Source organism: Catharus ustulatus, chromosome 3, assembly GCF_009819885.2.
Source record: "Catharus ustulatus isolate bCatUst1 chromosome 3, bCatUst1.pri.v2, whole genome shotgun sequence".
Taxonomy (NCBI): domain Eukaryota; kingdom Metazoa; phylum Chordata; class Aves; order Passeriformes; family Turdidae; genus Catharus; species Catharus ustulatus.
In genome coordinates, this window is record NC_046223.1 from 1040338 (window position 1) to 1056725 (window position 16388).

The window sequence follows — 16388 nt, forward strand, 5'->3', positions numbered from 1 at the left end:
CGTGCCCTCTGCGGTTCTAGCGCACGGCTTTTGTGTTTTCCTCTCTTCCAGCCCCGTAGCTATGTTAGGAAGAGGAGCGCCCAGGAAGCTTCGTGCAGGAAGCCAAGAAGGTGCAACGCGGGAGACGCAGCGGGGACACTTTGGCAGGTGGTGCTGGTGACGCACAGAAGTTACTTTGCCTTCGGGCAGGGAAAAAGCCGGCTCTGCCGCCTGTGTAGGTGTGTTTTCGTGGCCCCGAGAAGTTGCCCGGGTCACGGAGCGGCGGCGGCTCGCCCTGGGCAGCGGCGGCAGCAGATGATGGTGGCGGCGCGGCGGTAGCGCGGCGGCGGCGGCGGCATCCCGGATCCGCGGATGCGCTGCCCATCCCCATCCCCGTCCCCATCCCCAGCCCCATCCCCGCGCGGAAGGGACACCTGAGGCTCCGGCAGGCGGGCGGGGATCGCCGCCGTTGGCAAGGGGAGAGAGCGGCGGGGGAAGGCGGGCCGGCGCTGGCTGTGTGTGCCGGTGGGCAGGGGGCTGGTTATCATGGCGGATCGGACGGCTCCGCGCTGCCAGCTCCGGCTGGAGTGGGTGTACGGATACCGGGGCCACCAGTGCCGCAACAACCTGTACTACACGGCAGGGAAAGAGGTGGTGTACTTCGTGGCTGGAGTCGGCGTGGTTTACAACACCAGGGAGCACAGCCAGAAATTCTTCCTCGGGCACAACGATGATATTATCAGGTAAGGGGGCTGACTTCTCTGGTGGTGGGGTGGGGTGGGGTTTAAAGGGAAGGGAGGAGAATGTAGTGCTGGAAGAAATACCCCCTCCTCGTCTCTTCCAGCTCGGCTTGTACCTGCCGTTTTAGAGCAGCTCAGATTTGTCTCTGCGAGAGCTCGGTCTCTCGGTGCTGTTGATTATCATTATTCCCTAGCAAAGCCTGAAATGTTGCAATAATAAGGGAGGGAAGGTTAAGTTTTTCTATTGCACTGCACCAAAAGCAAAGCCCTTCATTTCAGCGCTGGGAAGATCTCAGTGCAACAGTGCTGCAAAATCGTGGCTCCAGTGCCTTGGTGTTTCCAGAGCTGGGACCCCAGCGCTTCGATTCTGACCTCGTACAGAAGGCAAGTGTAGCTCTCCTCGCTCTCAGCAAACCCCAGCACGAGAGTGCCATAAATCTGACACGTAGCTCAAACTAATCGGGTTTTAATATCGGCCAGAAAATGTAAATCTCAATCAAGTTCAGCTGCTTGCACTCCAGGCAAAAAAATCCCAAGCATCTGGTGCAAGATGGCTACAAAGGACAGGTCTTGCTCCTCATCTGTCCAGATCATTTCTTTCTCTCAAATTCTGTCTGAGAAGTGGATTTAGTTGATGTTTTTGTCCTACAAAAATTCTGATTTTTTTTCCCGCACCTCACAAAATAAAAAATGCAGTTACAGCACCCAAGGTAGTCTTTAAAAAAATCTGTCCAGAGTACAGAGATTTACATCAGTAAAACAGAACATTAATGTAGCTACTACTTGATGAGAGAAATGTGAGCCTAGAATATCCTCACGAAGGATGTTGCCTGGTGATGCCACTCCTCTGAGCACAGCTATCTGCTGCCCTCCCTGTTCACCCAATTCGGCATGAATGAAGCGTTTCCTGGATGATGTGAAACCAGAACAGTCCCAGGTGACTCATGGTGTGGGAGTGCCGTGGAAGCATCTGCTGAAGCCACAGTTTTGACATTCTGTAACCAAACCACACAATTGAAATCCTCGTTTGAAGAAAGCCATCCACTTTTCCCAGGAAGAGCTTTTGGCTGCTGTGTATCCTCGTAGCATCCTTCTCCCCCTCTCTAAGATGTGTTAAAGCAGCAGCAGCATCTCATCAAGTACAGTGCATGTGCATCAGAGTTTATTTTGGTTCCTAAGGTATTATCAGCTCCAAAAGGCTGCTGAAAATAGACACTGGGCTGCTCAGAGAGGAATCAGTATTTTAGGGGCATCTGCAGGATCATGAAATTAAAAGTTTTGCTTGTTGTATGCACATAAAATGTGATACTCTTTGGAATAGGAAGCATAATCCATGCAGAGAGGTGTGTACTTCTGTGCTTATGTTTGAATCATTATTAAAATGACAGCACCTCCCTCCCCAAACCAAATGCATTGTACAGGTTCTGCACCCTTTACATCAAGACCTGTCACATCAGGAGTCTGCTTTTGGCAGTGTCTTGTTTGGAAGGTACAGCTGGGATAGAAAGAATGAATGTCTCACACTTGGACACTGCTTCTTCCTGTTGTGCTCTTTAAAGGAAACTAGAGCCATGTGTTAAAGTAGCTGTGTCTTGAGGGACTGGCTGAATGTCCAACTCATGCTTTGGAAGGATGGGGTTTGTTTCTGATCTGCAACACCATCAGAATGCTGGTGGAAAACTGTAGTTTCCACACAGGATGAAACATTTGGGAGCAGAAGCCAAGCAACAGTTTCTATCACCTCTTAGCAGCCAAGAACTGTCAGCATGTGGGGTTTAAGGAAGGACAGGATATCCAGGAAGCTGCTGGAATATTCTGTTGTTTGCACCATGGCTGATGTAATTAATATCTCACCACTGAAAGTAGATGATGCCTTGTGTGGTCATTGCTGATATCACCAATAAATTAATCAATATTAAATAAAATAAATTGAATTCTCACATTTTAAGCTCTACAGCTCTCATCCATTTGAGATGGATGGGGTGAATGTACTTATCCAGTTTTTTGGGTTTGTTGGGATTTACTTGCTTGAGACCAGGGTGTGCATTTGCAGTCCAACAGGTTGTGATTCCTAAAGAGGCTTGGAACACTGTTTAGGAAAGAAAACTTTGGGAAATGCTGTGAATCACTGAGACTGCGAGACCTTCAGGTGGGAAGATCTGCTTCCAAGGACTGCTGTTACCTCCTTCTGTGAATTTTCTTGTGCTTTTGTTGAAAAAAAGAGATGAGAAACCCACGATTCTCAGAAGTAATACCATGTGTTACCTTGAAGTGTTTATTGAAGCCGTGAAAGGGGATATTTGTCCTTGGAGAAAAGGGCAGGTGTGTATGTTCAATATGTTCTCCAAGATTAATAGCTCTGTCTCTTGCTCTGCATCAAAACAATGCAGCTGTACATAATTCAGTTTGGACTAAATGGTATTGTACTGGAGAAATGCCATTTCTTCCAAGATTCACATTTAAAGGTGAGTTCTGCCCGTACAAGAACTGGATGTTCTGCACTCAGCTAATAAGGTCGGAGCTGTGAGCAGGAACAAGGGAGCTCAGACCTGTCCTGCTTTCTGTGTGAAGCCACCACCAGGTGCTGTGCTTCCAGCCCTTCCTCCTTCAGCTTCAGGAGGAGATGAGGTCCTGAATCACTGATTTAACCTTTAGTGAGCCCTGCTTTGCAGAGGAGTTCGTGACTAACCTCCGGGGCATTAGCTTTGACAGTAACTGAAAACTTTCAGAATTACAGGTTTTCTTACTTTGTGCATTACATGCAGGACAGTGATCAGTGAGATCAATCCTTGGTTTTCTCTCAATTAAGCATGGAATGGAGACAATTCTTTCCCATAATTTTACTGCAATTGGTGCATGTAAAAGCCACAGCAAACAGCAAAAATAAAGATATAACCGGCTGAGATACTTCTCACTATCACTTAAAACACAACTGATTTTATCTTTTTCTGCAGAAGTCATTTGTTAACAGAGATTCCTAACCCTGAGAAATTTTTCCTCTGGTGTAGTGTTATTTCTGCCCGGTTTTGGGCTCCAAGAATTTCGGCAACATTGAACAGTTGTGCTGAATATGTTACATTGTTACACACCCTGGTTTCTTTGTGATCTGCTATTTTGTGTGTTAGTTTTGTATCCTGGCTGCCTGAGTGCCAGTCTCTGGAGAGGCAGCAAGCCTGCTCCCTCTGCCAGGTCCCTGTCGCACCTGCAAAGCCCTCCTGTTATCCATGGATTCCAGAGCTGTTGTTTATGTAAGGCTGCTCACAGCGCACCAGCAGCCTCGGATTTATCAGAATACTGCTCTGAGCGCGCTGGGGGCTGCCCCTGTGCTGACAGATTGAGATTAAAACCTGCCTGTGCCAGGGGGATGGGATTTGCTGGGCTGCAGGAGCCACTGGAGGCCTGCCTTGCTCTCCAAGGGTCGTTTCAGGAGACAGGAGATGTGTCAGGATGTGGGGGGAAAAAAGGAGTCATGTGCTTCCAGCAATGCTGTGTGTTGCTGACCACAGGAAATATTATTTTGGAATTAGGAAACTGATGGCAGAGCTGTGCAAATCAAAACCTCAGAGACAGAAGATATAAACTGCACTTTAATATTTGTTATTTTAAATTATGTGCCAGAATATTTCTGTTCATAGGGTTATGCTTATTTGAAGGGATCTGCTGAGATTCAGAGAGCACAGGAGACATTCCCAACACCACAAACTCCAGCCCTGTTTCTTATGTGGATGCTACACCAGTGTGTCCATCCAAACTCGGCAGACATGGCACACCTGGGGTGAAGCAGGGTTTTGGGAATGGTTTTGAGGCAGCAAGTTAAATAATTCCCCATTAAAACTCCTCTGATCAGCCTGTTGCTTCCTTTGCTTTCAATGCTGGAAAACCTGCAGAAAATGCTGTTTATTCCATGAAGGTCCAGGGGCCTCTTTTGCCTAAAGATTTGAAGTCTTTGTCAGGGTGTGAGCTGCTATGGATTGGTTTCTTAAATATCTGTACTAATGCATCAGATGTGCTGAATGTACAGTTACAGTATCTTACTGAAAGTGATTTAGAAATTCTTAGACCAGCTAAAAGTGCAGAGAAACTCAGCAGGCATTTGTCACTGTATGTTGATGCAAATGGTCATCATTTAACCACTGCCTTTAACCAGAGCAGTCTAAACCTAATTTTTAAATATATTATTTTACATTTTTATGTGTTAAGTCTCTGCAATTTTTAAACTTGTTTTATTTCAGCTTGATTTCAGATGGCCAGAAGTCATGATGGTAAGATAAAGAGTGTGTAATCACTCTCACAGAAAATGTTTTCATATGAGTTAACTTAATTTCAAATTAAAAAAAAAAAAAATTGAACTCCAAGTATTGGAATGCTTCTGTGTGGAAGCAGGAGGGGATTGAGGTCTGTAAAAAGATCTTCTGCTGACTTGCCAACTGCTCAAGTTTTTGGGAACCTTGGTAAAGAGCAAAAATCCCACCTAAAGATTATTCTTTGGAACATCAGCTTGCTTTTCATGAGGTGCATTTCTGCCCCAGGAACATTTGTCTGCACTGGGTGTCCAATGTGGAATTTAATTTTGTTGAAATTTGTTTGTAAAGGTCTGGGAGCAGACCTCTGCAGCTGCAGGGATGCCTGAATTTAAGGCTGAGTGTGTGTCTATGTCAAACTTCTTCATCATTGCAGCAGCACAATGAGCCTTGGTGTGCTTCACCTTCCTGCTGGAACTTCTGGGGGTGAAGCCTGTTCTTTCTTTGTGAGGGATTGGAAATACACTCAAATGGTGCTAACTAAAACAGAACATAAAATAAAGGCTGCTCTCAGAGAGATACAGCAACCCTGTTATTTTGGCTGCCTAACACCCTGGTTACAACAGATTTTACTGGATTTTTTATAGGGAATTCTGAGTGCCTCCACTATTTTAGCAGATTTGAATATTCAAGGCATAACCCTACATGAAGATTGCTGACTGGCACTGCAGTTTGTATGTAGGCATGCAAATATTGATGCCTCCACATGAAAACTGGGCATCTCTTCATGCCAAACATCTGCTTCCTCATCCTCAGAAACTGCCTTCCATATGCACAGATAAATATTGCAAGTGTCATTTACTGTGGCAGTAACCTACCACTTGCAAATATTAATTGCAGAGTAAGAGTTCTGGGCAAGATGAGCTGTGCCTTTGAAGAAGAATTTTCTGGGGTTTATTTAAGAGATGGTGTTTATTTAGAAATGAACTGCAGTAAAAAAAGGCAATAAAATGCACCCTCAGTTTTTTGCTTGCAGTCAAGGCTGGAGCCCTTTTGCTTTCACCCTGGCTAGGCAGACCATGCCTCCTGCTCTGCATCCTGAGCTCCTTAACTGGAGCTCAGCCACAGCCAGCTGCTGTCTGACCAGAAAAAGTGTCAAATGGAAACGTCTTTAATTTTTCCTTTCATCTTTCCAGTGGGTGAGCACTATTGGTAAGGTACTTACAGGACCTTTTGGCTTCTGCCAGTGCTGGAATCTGTGATTAGGTCAAAGCTGAGCTCTCTCTGTGGCTTGCCTCTGGCAGCAGATCAGAGCTGGCACCCCTGGGACCTGCTCTCTGGCCCTGGTCACACCAGTGCTGAACATGCACGAGTGTGGCTGCAGTTAAATGAGATTTTAGCAGTAGCAGAAATTATTTATTAAAAAAAAATGAGATGCTGCTCTGTGAAACTGCTCTTTCTTAATGGCTGTAAAACAAGTTTATAATATACAGTTGTGTTCCTGATTCCTGCTGGCACCTGTGTCCCTCTGCTGGCACCTGTGTCCCTCTGCTCTCACCTGTGTCCCTCTGCTCTCACCTGTGGCCAAGAATAAATGAAGAGAGTTGATTCCCATTATTTCTCTTCCATTAAGTGGAGGAAGAAAACTTTTTAAAGGAATCTGCACATCTGTTTTAGGCTCATCTCTCTTCTGTCTTATCTCCTCTCTGACAAGGGCAGTTCAGATTATTCAAAATTCTTCTTTTAGCCTTTAAAGTTATCCTTATAGCCTTTTTAAAATCACTTTTCATAAATTCAGGTCCTCCTTGGAAGAACAGTAATAGTTCTGGGAAAAAAGCAATTTTATAAATAATTGCAATCTTAAGAAAATAGATAGAAAGTAATTTCTTCCTTTGAAATAGAATTAGCCAAGAGCGTAGGGCTTCCTCTTTTTGGTTAATTTTATTTTCAGATTTAGTTTTCCCACGGCTTCCAGCAGATTTTCAGGTTTAATTTTTTTTTCTCCCTTAAGGAGATTGATTTCACGGAGAGAGAAATAAAATACAAAATGAAAAATACAATGTTAGCTTTGTTTGCAGAACGAGCAGAGTGCAGACACAGCCCATCCTCCGTGCTCCGAGATGGGCACAGCCCATCCCCTGCTCCCTCCCCTGCTCTCTCCCTGGTAACATCCCCAATACCATAAGCTAGAGAAAAACCCCAAGTATCAGCAAATGACAAGCAGTAAACCAGATTATAACTGCCTGAAGCTACACGCTGCCAGGCACTTACATAATGGCACAAAACTCTCCAGCCTCCACTGCAGCACTGAGCCTAAAATACAGCAAAAAGGGCTCTGGTGAGCCCAGCTCTGCCAGGTTTCACTGAAAGCACAACTCAGGTTCCCAATCTCTGCTCTGAAGAGTTGGCTAAGAAACCAAGAGAAGAGAGGAATAATAGTAATAGGCAAGAAAATGAGTCACAGTGCTTACATAAAAACATACATAGAAAGGCACAAGTCCCTGTTTGTTTATATAACTCCTGGTGTTAGTCTCACAAAACAGAAGTTTGAAAGGAATTCTTTGGAGGTAGTAATCTCCCTTAAATACAACATGTCATGATTTTGGTGGTGTCATAACTTCACCTGCTCTTTCCTGTTTGAGTCTGTGGCTGGCTGCACATCCATTAAAACACAGGTAAAATGAATAACTGGTTGGATAATTAATAATTTTACATTGCATTAAAAGATGTTTTGAATAATAGGCAGGGTCCTTTATTCTGAGGGTGCCTAGTGCAGCTGGTTCTGTGGAAGGACAGATAAGCTGAAGTTCAAAATGTCTGATGAGTGTTTCAGAGGAACAGGAAGGTTGGTGAATGCTTCCTCAGAAATTTAACACTCAAAGGTTTACTTATGGAGAACCTTAATTTAACAACATGGCATAACTTTCTATGTGAAACTTGCTGTATTTACTTTTGATAAGAGTTCATTTTGAAGTGACTGTGGAGCTGTCCCACAAACATGACAAGTTTCTGTTGGGTGGGATTTGGGTGTGCTTTGTGGGCATTTGTGTGACTTCTTTCCCCTGTCTGGAGCAACTTGAGACCTCAGGGTCAGGACCTGAGCTTCTGCCACCTGCCAGGGCAGCTTTCCTCAAACCCTACCAGGTTTGTTGCTTAAAATAACCCCAAATAGAGGTTCTGAACCTTCTCCCTTCCCAGCCTCTGTCCTCACTTTTTGCTGTTTCTCCCCCTTTCTGTGGAGTTAGCACAGCCATACTTTGCTTTCCAGCCATGGAGATGGCTCCGTGGGCACTGCCTTCTGTGAGAACATATGAATTGCTCTGCTACACAGGTGGATCATCTTAAAAGCTTGGAAGTAAACTCATCTCCCATGCCTACAATTTCTAGAAAATACTTGAGTTTCCAGGGCTTGTTTGTGTGCTTTGATGGGAGCCAGGCTGTGGATCTTGAACTTCCCAGAGCCTGGATACACGAGTGTGACTAGGCATGTGAGGAAATCTTAGATCTGCATGGGTGACAGCTATTTATTTTTGTAAATGCCTATTTTAAGAAGATTGTAAATCTGAACAGGGAGTCTTGTTCTCTGAGAGCAGGCCTTATGTGAGATGGTTTTCCTGTAAGGCAGCTGAGAAAGCAGCAAGCACTGGTCTGAGCAAGGAATATTTTGGCACTTGTGTCTACATCAGTGTAACTTCATCATTGTGATTTGGTTGCCTGTTAGACCTGGTGAAGGGTTATAAGATAATTTAAATTAGGAATAACCATGTATTCTGTGTTTCAACTGCTGGTAAATAAGTCAGCTCTTCAGAATGCCCTGTTTCTTGCTGTACTCAATAGTTATTTGACTGTGGATTGCATTTCACATTTTCCCTGTGGTATCTGTTATTTTTAATTTTCAACCTGTGAAAATCTGCCGGGGCAAATGTTCTTTTACCTTGTCATTCAGTTTGGTAGGAGTTACTTTATACAGGTTGACAGTTTAGTGCACTGCACACATTTTTTTGTGATTTCTTCCTCCCTATCAGATATAACAGTTTTATCAGCCTGAGCCCCCCAAAACTGAACATGTGCAGCTGTCACAGGCTGCTCTCAACAGAGCTGGAGTTTCTGTGATCCACCTCAGCCATTGCCAGGACTGTGTTCTGGGATTTTAAACACATGTACACACACAGATACATATAAATAGTGTGTATATGTACATACACAATATTATCATATAATGCAGAAACAGAAACATTTGATATTTCTGGCTTTCAAATAAATTGTTGACTAAATGTCATCACACCCCTTTCACTTCCCTCTTTTCTGTGCTGGAGGAAGCAGTGGGGAGTGGTGTCCTATCACTCCATTTATGAAGGGACTGCACTTAAACCTGGAATTGATAAGGAGCTGGGACTAGGTAGAGTTCTTCAGTATTGGCACATCTAAGCTTTTTCTGAGTGCTGCCAGAAATTTAGGCTCCTAGGAAATGTTTCCAGTGAAAAAAAGAAATCTATTGCTTTGTGACAGGAGGGGTTTTTCCCTCTAGTATGTGACAGAAATTTTAAAAAGGAAAAAAAAATGATGAAAGTCACCAAAAAAAGCAATTGCCACAACCATGGTTTGTTCTCTGGGGCTTGGGCTGTGGCTTTAGGACAACATGCCCAAATATGTTAAAACAGAAGAGCTTCACTGTATGTCAGCACGAATTTAAGGCATCAGACATTGCATTCTGCTCAGGAGGTCCTGGGGATTTTTAGCTCTTCATTTCTCTCTGCTGAAGACAGACTGTGGCATTCCAAATGTCATTTCCAGTTATGTCCTGCACTGGTTACTGCTGTGGGAATGTTAGCATACTGTTCCCAACATGCTGGATTGCAGTTTTCCTCCTGGCTCCCTGCACTCAGTGAGGTGGAACTGCTTCTCTGGTACCTCTGGCATGAACCTCCCCAAATGGGGAAGTTCCAGTGGAACTCCTGCCATGGAGGAGTTCTTGTGTTCCATTCCTGGATTGCTCATGGACCTGGGGCTTCCAGAGCTGGCTGTTTTACAGCATGCCAGCACATGGCACCCATCTCACCTTGAAAATGTGAGCATGTGCTTTTCATCAGTTCCTTCAGAAACCAGTAAAAGCCCTGAGCAATTTGGTTCATAGAAAAATTTGGCAGCATCTCATACATTCTGAACAGAAACTTTATTTTTCTTAATTGGAATCCTCATTTATATTTTAGATTATGCTTCGCTTGATTTATTTTTTTTTCCTTTTTTCCTAAATTTATTTTATTTTTATTTCTTACATTGTTGTAACAAGAAGGCCCAGCTGCCAGAGTGAATAAAGATGAGTGCTCCTCAGCAGCCTTCAGGGAGATGACTTCAGAGTTATCAATTAAACTCCCACTCAGCTGCTGGAATCTGCTCTTCATCCTGACCCCACAGTCACCCCCCTGAGGCTGCCTCAGTCTCTCTAACTCTGAGACCTTCTCAGACTAATATATGGGAACTTTCCTTGCTGTCCTAGTTCCTCTTCATTCTGTTCCTGCATCCTTTTTAGTTTGTTTGCTTGTTCCATTCTCACCCTTCTGTGAAAAAATCCATATTTATGTTGAGTGGTTGAGGGCAATTCAATTCACCAGTAGGGGCTGGGCTGTTCCCAAAACACTCCCCTGAAACCTAAGAGGGACCAACTTTTCCATGGAACAAGCCATTTCCACCTGCCTGAGAGGAACTGGCACTCAAATAAATGTGTGTACTGCTTACAGATCCTGCATCTGGAAGTGGAGGAGCTTTTAAAATGAGGAATTCTTGGAAAATAGATGGTAATCTGTTTTAGCTTCTATGGGGGTTTGGAGCTGTACCTGGGGGTTGTGAAACACTGCTAAGGGGGACATCCTGTTGGACCTGGATAGTTTAGAGAAGTTCAAAACCCTGCCCAGTGAGCCCTATTTCCAGCCAAATATGATAACTTGAAAGTTATCACACTGAAGTGCAATCATTTCAGTCATTTTCTAATTAAATGAAATAGTTACTATTATCCAATACCACGTTAAACAAAACAATGTTTTTTAAGGTGTGTTCCAATCAGGTTATGGATTTCACTTCCAAAGTAAAAGTGCAAACATTTCTAAATATGTCTATGGCTTTGTTATGAGATCATGAAAGCCAAAATACATAATTCTACTATTTTAATATTTAAATAATGAATATAGAATAAAGCTTTGGCTTTCAATTTCTTTTTCTAATTCTGAGATGATTACAGATCTATTTTTACTTATTCCAGCTGCCTGCAGAATACAAAAATAAAAGCAAATGTATGCAAAATGCATGGCTCAAATTACCATGCATTAAAATTCTGGTTGTTTCTCAACTCGTCTGATATTTTTGCAAGAGAGAGCAGAATGTGGATAATGCATCCCACATCAGTCATCTCTATTAATCTTCTGCTTTCAGAAATACAAATCTGATCAGAAAATACTGACAGCTGTATTTTCAGCTGAGCTGCAAGTGTGTCAGTGCTGCAGACTGTAATATAGAAAATTTAAAGCAGCAGACTCAGGTACCACTGCCGTGGAACTCTCCTCTCAGTTTTATTCTTCCTTCTCTGGCAAGGCTGGGAATTCCTCCAAGACAGCATTACCAAATGAAGTCTGCTTCCCATTTGAGCTGTTTGCCTGTATTGGGAGCACAACAAAAGATCTGAGTCCCCCAATCAGCTCAGGAACCGCTTTTCAGTTTTAATTTTTCTACCAGCAATACCCTGAAGTGTGTCCCACAGACCCTGGGAGGCAGTAACCTGAGTTAGCTGAATTTATTGTTTTTTGTTTTTTATTGTATTCATTTTAATATGCACTTAAGACATGAGGGTTGTGGAGAGCACTCTGGGGAAAGCCCAGTAGCTGTAGCAGAGACAGGGGATGTCTGATGCACTTGGCCTGTTGGTATTAACTCCTGGTGGTTGGACTCTCTGCAGTAAGATTTTCTATAAAAAGTGAATTGGTTTTGTAGTGCTGGTGAGTTACAGCTTCTCATGTGAAAACTCTGCTCATATCCACGAGTCTGGAAAAAAACATCTTTAGAGCTTCACAGCCCTTGTGAGATTCCAGAAGGCAAAGGAGTATTTTACTTTGCCTTGTGTAATTATTATTAATGTTTACATTTGAAGCTGCTTCTTTCTTTTACTTCATTAGACAGTGGATTGATGGAATAGTAAAATGGACTTTCTCATGGCCCTCCAGACTGGATAAGCTTTATTTTACAAGTAACTAATAAAGGATTTCCCTTCTTTTCTCCATTTTTTAAATAAAAGCAGATAAAGTACTTACAAAACATGGCAATACACGAATTACAGGAAATATTCAATAACATCACAGGAAAATACTAAGGATGAAAAAGAAATTAAAAGTGGAACAATTGAAACATTTTAATTGACTGCACAAAGCTGATTTGATGATTAAGCATCACAGAACTATTGTTTTACACATAAAAATAATCAATGAGCCAAGAAACACACACACACACACAAATAAAGTAAATCCTTTTCCTGATTATAATTTCTATATACAATTAATTTCTAAAAATGAGCAAGGTGAATTTCTGCCTTTCACTAGATACAGGTGCAGCTTCTTTAATTCACAGATTTTTGGGGTTTTACACAAAGGGGAACAAGTTCCCTGCTATTTTAGTAATTCCTGTAAAGATCAACTCAACAATATTTGTGTGTGCTGAGTGTTGGAAGATGTGTCTTGACTGATTTTTCTAAGATGTGAGTTGAGAGTATTGAGGTGTATTTTCACAAGTGGAGCAAAATGCACTGCAGTGTGAGCAGCTGAGTTCTGGACACATTTCCAACATCTGCAGGCAGTGCCATGAGCCAAGCTCCCATTAAAATGGATCCTTTGCTTTCTTGTGACTAATAAGGATTTCCTTCCAGCATAAAGCTTCAAAATGAGCTCCCCTTCTCTAGACATTCAGAAATCTCCACTGAGCCAAGCAAACAGCTCAGATCCACGAGATGTTTGTGTAACATCCCTGTGTTAGACATGGAGATCCCACTGAGAAAAAGTCCTTGGATGTGGACTTGAGTATTAACTCCTGTTCTGCTAAAAACCAGCTGTGGCCTGTGAGCACTGTCTGATGTCTGCCACCTGAGTGTAATAAAACAACTGAACTAAACCAAGCCGTGAGCAATGAGAGTCCCCTGCCACGCCCTTGCTTGTAACAAACCTGGGCCAGTGCAAGGCAGCAGCTTCTAGAAAAGGTTCACTTCTTAAACTTCAGAGCCTTGGTGAGTCCTTTTTTCATTTCTTTAAACAACCAAATAACAAAAACACCGTGCTGGCAAAGCCTGTGGTGGAAAGGAGAGAAGGCTAAACGGGAATGCAGAAATTCTAATCAGCATTAAATTCTGAGAGCGTTGCTTTGGTGTTTTCCTGATTATCTGTCCGGGTTTTGTGTGCAGAGCACTGGTGTGCTCTTGGTGTTTGTTGGTTTTGCCATGGTCTGTGTAACTCTGTCATCAGCAGAGTGTGGGGAAATCAAGGTGCTGGTTTTAGTCTTTATTTGTTCTGTGTGTTGGCTCTAAAAGCAATGGTATTTAGCTGCTTTCTGTTTAATGATTGGAATAGGCTCTGGAAAGCCAGGGAATTTCTGTTATCTGAGAAGTTCAACAGAGGTTTTGTTTAATCTGTCTCACACAAAAGAGACACTTAATACTTAGAATATTCAGATTGTGCCAAACAGTGTAAAGCAAGATAACAAAAGTCACACTTATTTTAGTTAAGTGGTCTTCTCATAAAAATAAAACTGTTTTGTGTAGAGAAACCTTTCTTGTCTGAATTGTAAGAAGAAAGGAAAATGGGTTTATAGTAAGTATTTGTTCTAAACATTGTTTGAGTTTTTGGGAGTAGCATTTAGAATTTTGTTCTGTACAATTAACTGGTGAAGCAGAGTTGTAGAAGCCTGGCAGGGGTGTTCACAGAAGTGGTAATTCATGACTTTGCTGCTGATCCATTGTGACTGGGAGTTCAGAGAGCAGACCCATTCTGATCTTATATACGGCTCCTATTTGCTCTGCACTGTGAAATGCACCTCAGTGTGTGTTGGTTTGCTCTCTTATGGAATCAAACCCTCCCTTTTCTTCCAGCCATTGAAGTGCCAAATTTTTAATGTTGTAGGGCAGGACAGCCATGAGAAGAAGGCCCAAATAGGATGCAGGTGTAACCCTCAAATCGGGTGCAGCTGAGCACTTTCCCTAGCCTTAAAATCCTAATTGCTGATAATCAGGTAAGGGCAAACCTATGCAGACAGTATTATTATCCCAGTGTGAATTTTTTAACAGCAGCCTGGGAGTATGTTAGACCACACAATTTGTTGTAGACATGAATATACCTGGGGATTTTAAACAGAATGAGATGAAATCCCTTAAACTAAAAAGGAAAGTGGGAGTGATCCAGGAAAGTTGTGACAACGGCTGGGTTTTTTTTCCTTGTTCTCTGCAGTATTTCCCATTTCTCCTTGGCTGTTCTCTGAGCTTTCAGGTTATTTTTATCACATCTTCTATATTCATTTTGCAGCTCCCCCATGATTCCTCTTTTTGTCAGCTCTGTCTTTTGTCTGTCCTGTTTCCAAAATTTTCTTCCCATTTTCCCGCTTCCCTGCAAATGTTTTGATTCGGGCTGTGATCTGTGTAGTGTTACCCCCATTCAGTGCTGACTGTTGGCTCTACAAAAAGCAGAATAGATCCAGGAGGTGCCGAAGTGCTTGTGCCTGAGTCAGCCCCTGGAGGGAACAGGAGGATCCCCCGGGAGCACCTCCTGCTGTGCTGCCGAGCACGGGGCAATCATCAATCAGTGCATGTGGGCTCTTAATTAGTGCCCTGTGACCACCAGCAGTAGAGCTGCCAGCTTCGTCTTTGCCTTAATTGTCATCACAGCTCTGCCTTGGGGGAAGGCACAGCCACACCCAGGCTGTTGCAGTTGTATCAGCCCTGGGGCGGGATGAAATGGGAAAAGTGAAGGGTTGGATTGCCAGCAGCTCTACGTGGTTTGTGTGCCTGCTCTGGGTTGCTTTTGGTTCTGCTGCTTCCACAGTGAGGCTGGAGCAAGGTGAACGCAGGAGATAGAGGAGGCTCCAACATGTGACAGTGATTTCTTCACTTTCAGGCTTTATCTGATGTATGAATTTTACATTTTTCTATCAGAGTGTTCATATTCCTTATACCAGATGAGCACAAAGGTTTGGTGGTTCCTGTTGAGCAGTATTGGATTTACAGCAGTGTTTCATTAGCTTTCCATGTGTGCAGAAATCTCTGATAGCATTTTTGTTTTTGTCTAAGCCTCACAGACCAATATGTACTTGCTGGTTTATTGTGTATTTTGTTACAGAATGTCACATTGTCCATAAGGTATCATGAGCATAGAATAGGGTAGGGGCAAATACAGTGCTGAACTGAGTACAGTTCTTGCTCCTTCCCAACCCTCTTTTTTTACTCCCCAATTCTAGCAGATTTTCCTTTACAACTGATAGTTTCAGATCCTTTTTACTGATTACATCAAATCACAGTGCTGATATCGAGAAGGGTGTCGTGTATCTGCTTTGGGTATTTATTTATGTGATGGCAGTTTTGGCCATCAAAAGGAGTGTTTGGTTCAGGATCATGAATGCAAATTCTGTTAGACTCAATGGGAAAACTGGGATATGGTGGTTGAATTTCAGAGTTACACAGCAGAGCCTCTGTGGGCTAGTGTGGCTCACTAGAAATACTGGGTGTTTTCCTGATCACTTGTTCCTTAAAACCCACATTTTGTGAGGACATCAGAGTTGTTCAGTTTTCAGTGTCGTAATGTGAGCTTTGGATAAAATCTCCTAGGATTGCTTTTCACTGGGAGAAGCTCAAGAACTGCAGAATACCCACGAGTTATCCATAAAATGAACTTGTCCAAGGAAATAAATCATTAGAGAGCTGCAGCCACGTGTGTGGAGGAGCCCCCATGCTACAGGACTGTGCTGTGGTGCTGTTCCCTTTGCATGTAGGAATCTGCCCAGTGTTTCTCTGGGTACAAATGCATGTGAGAGGAAATCAGAGCTGGTCTTAATTAAAGTGTAGAATGCTTTTGCTCGAAGCATTACAATTTAAGGGATTTGGGTTTTTTTTCTCTTTCACCTTCTGTTCTTGGGGAAATTTCAATCACGTGTTCAAAAACCATTTACTTTTTGAATGTGGCCTCACTCTGATCCCTCTGTAGCTCCATGGTACCATGAGAAATTCCATGTTGTGCCATACTTAGGCCTTTTGGACCTGATCTGTCTTGAGTCCTTGGGCAGCTGAACAAATCTTATTGACATGTGGTAGAATAATTCCATGGGCTCGAATAGCAAACACTGGCACAAGTTCTCCCAGGGTAAAGAGTGGCAGGAATGGTTATAACTTCTACACAGGGACACGGAGGGGAGA

The 16388-nt window shown here is 43.0% G+C and overlaps 1 protein-coding gene across 5 annotated transcripts in view; it reads left to right on the forward strand.

The window, feature by feature from the left end:
• Positions 1 to 326: 326 nt before the first annotated feature.
• The window catches only part of EML6 (EMAP like 6), an 85453-nt gene continuing 69391 nt past the window's right edge, over positions 327 to 16388 (forward strand). For 4 of the 5 annotated variants that reach the window (XM_033054150.2, XM_033054154.2, XM_033054152.2 and 1 more), the window contains exon 1: positions 327 to 722. In XM_033054150.2, the coding sequence (XP_032910041.1) occupies positions 526 to 722 (197 nt within the window). In that variant the 5' untranslated portion in view covers positions 327 to 525. The remainder of the gene's footprint in view (positions 723 to 16388) is intronic. The other variant, XM_033054153.2, reaches the window with a different exon arrangement.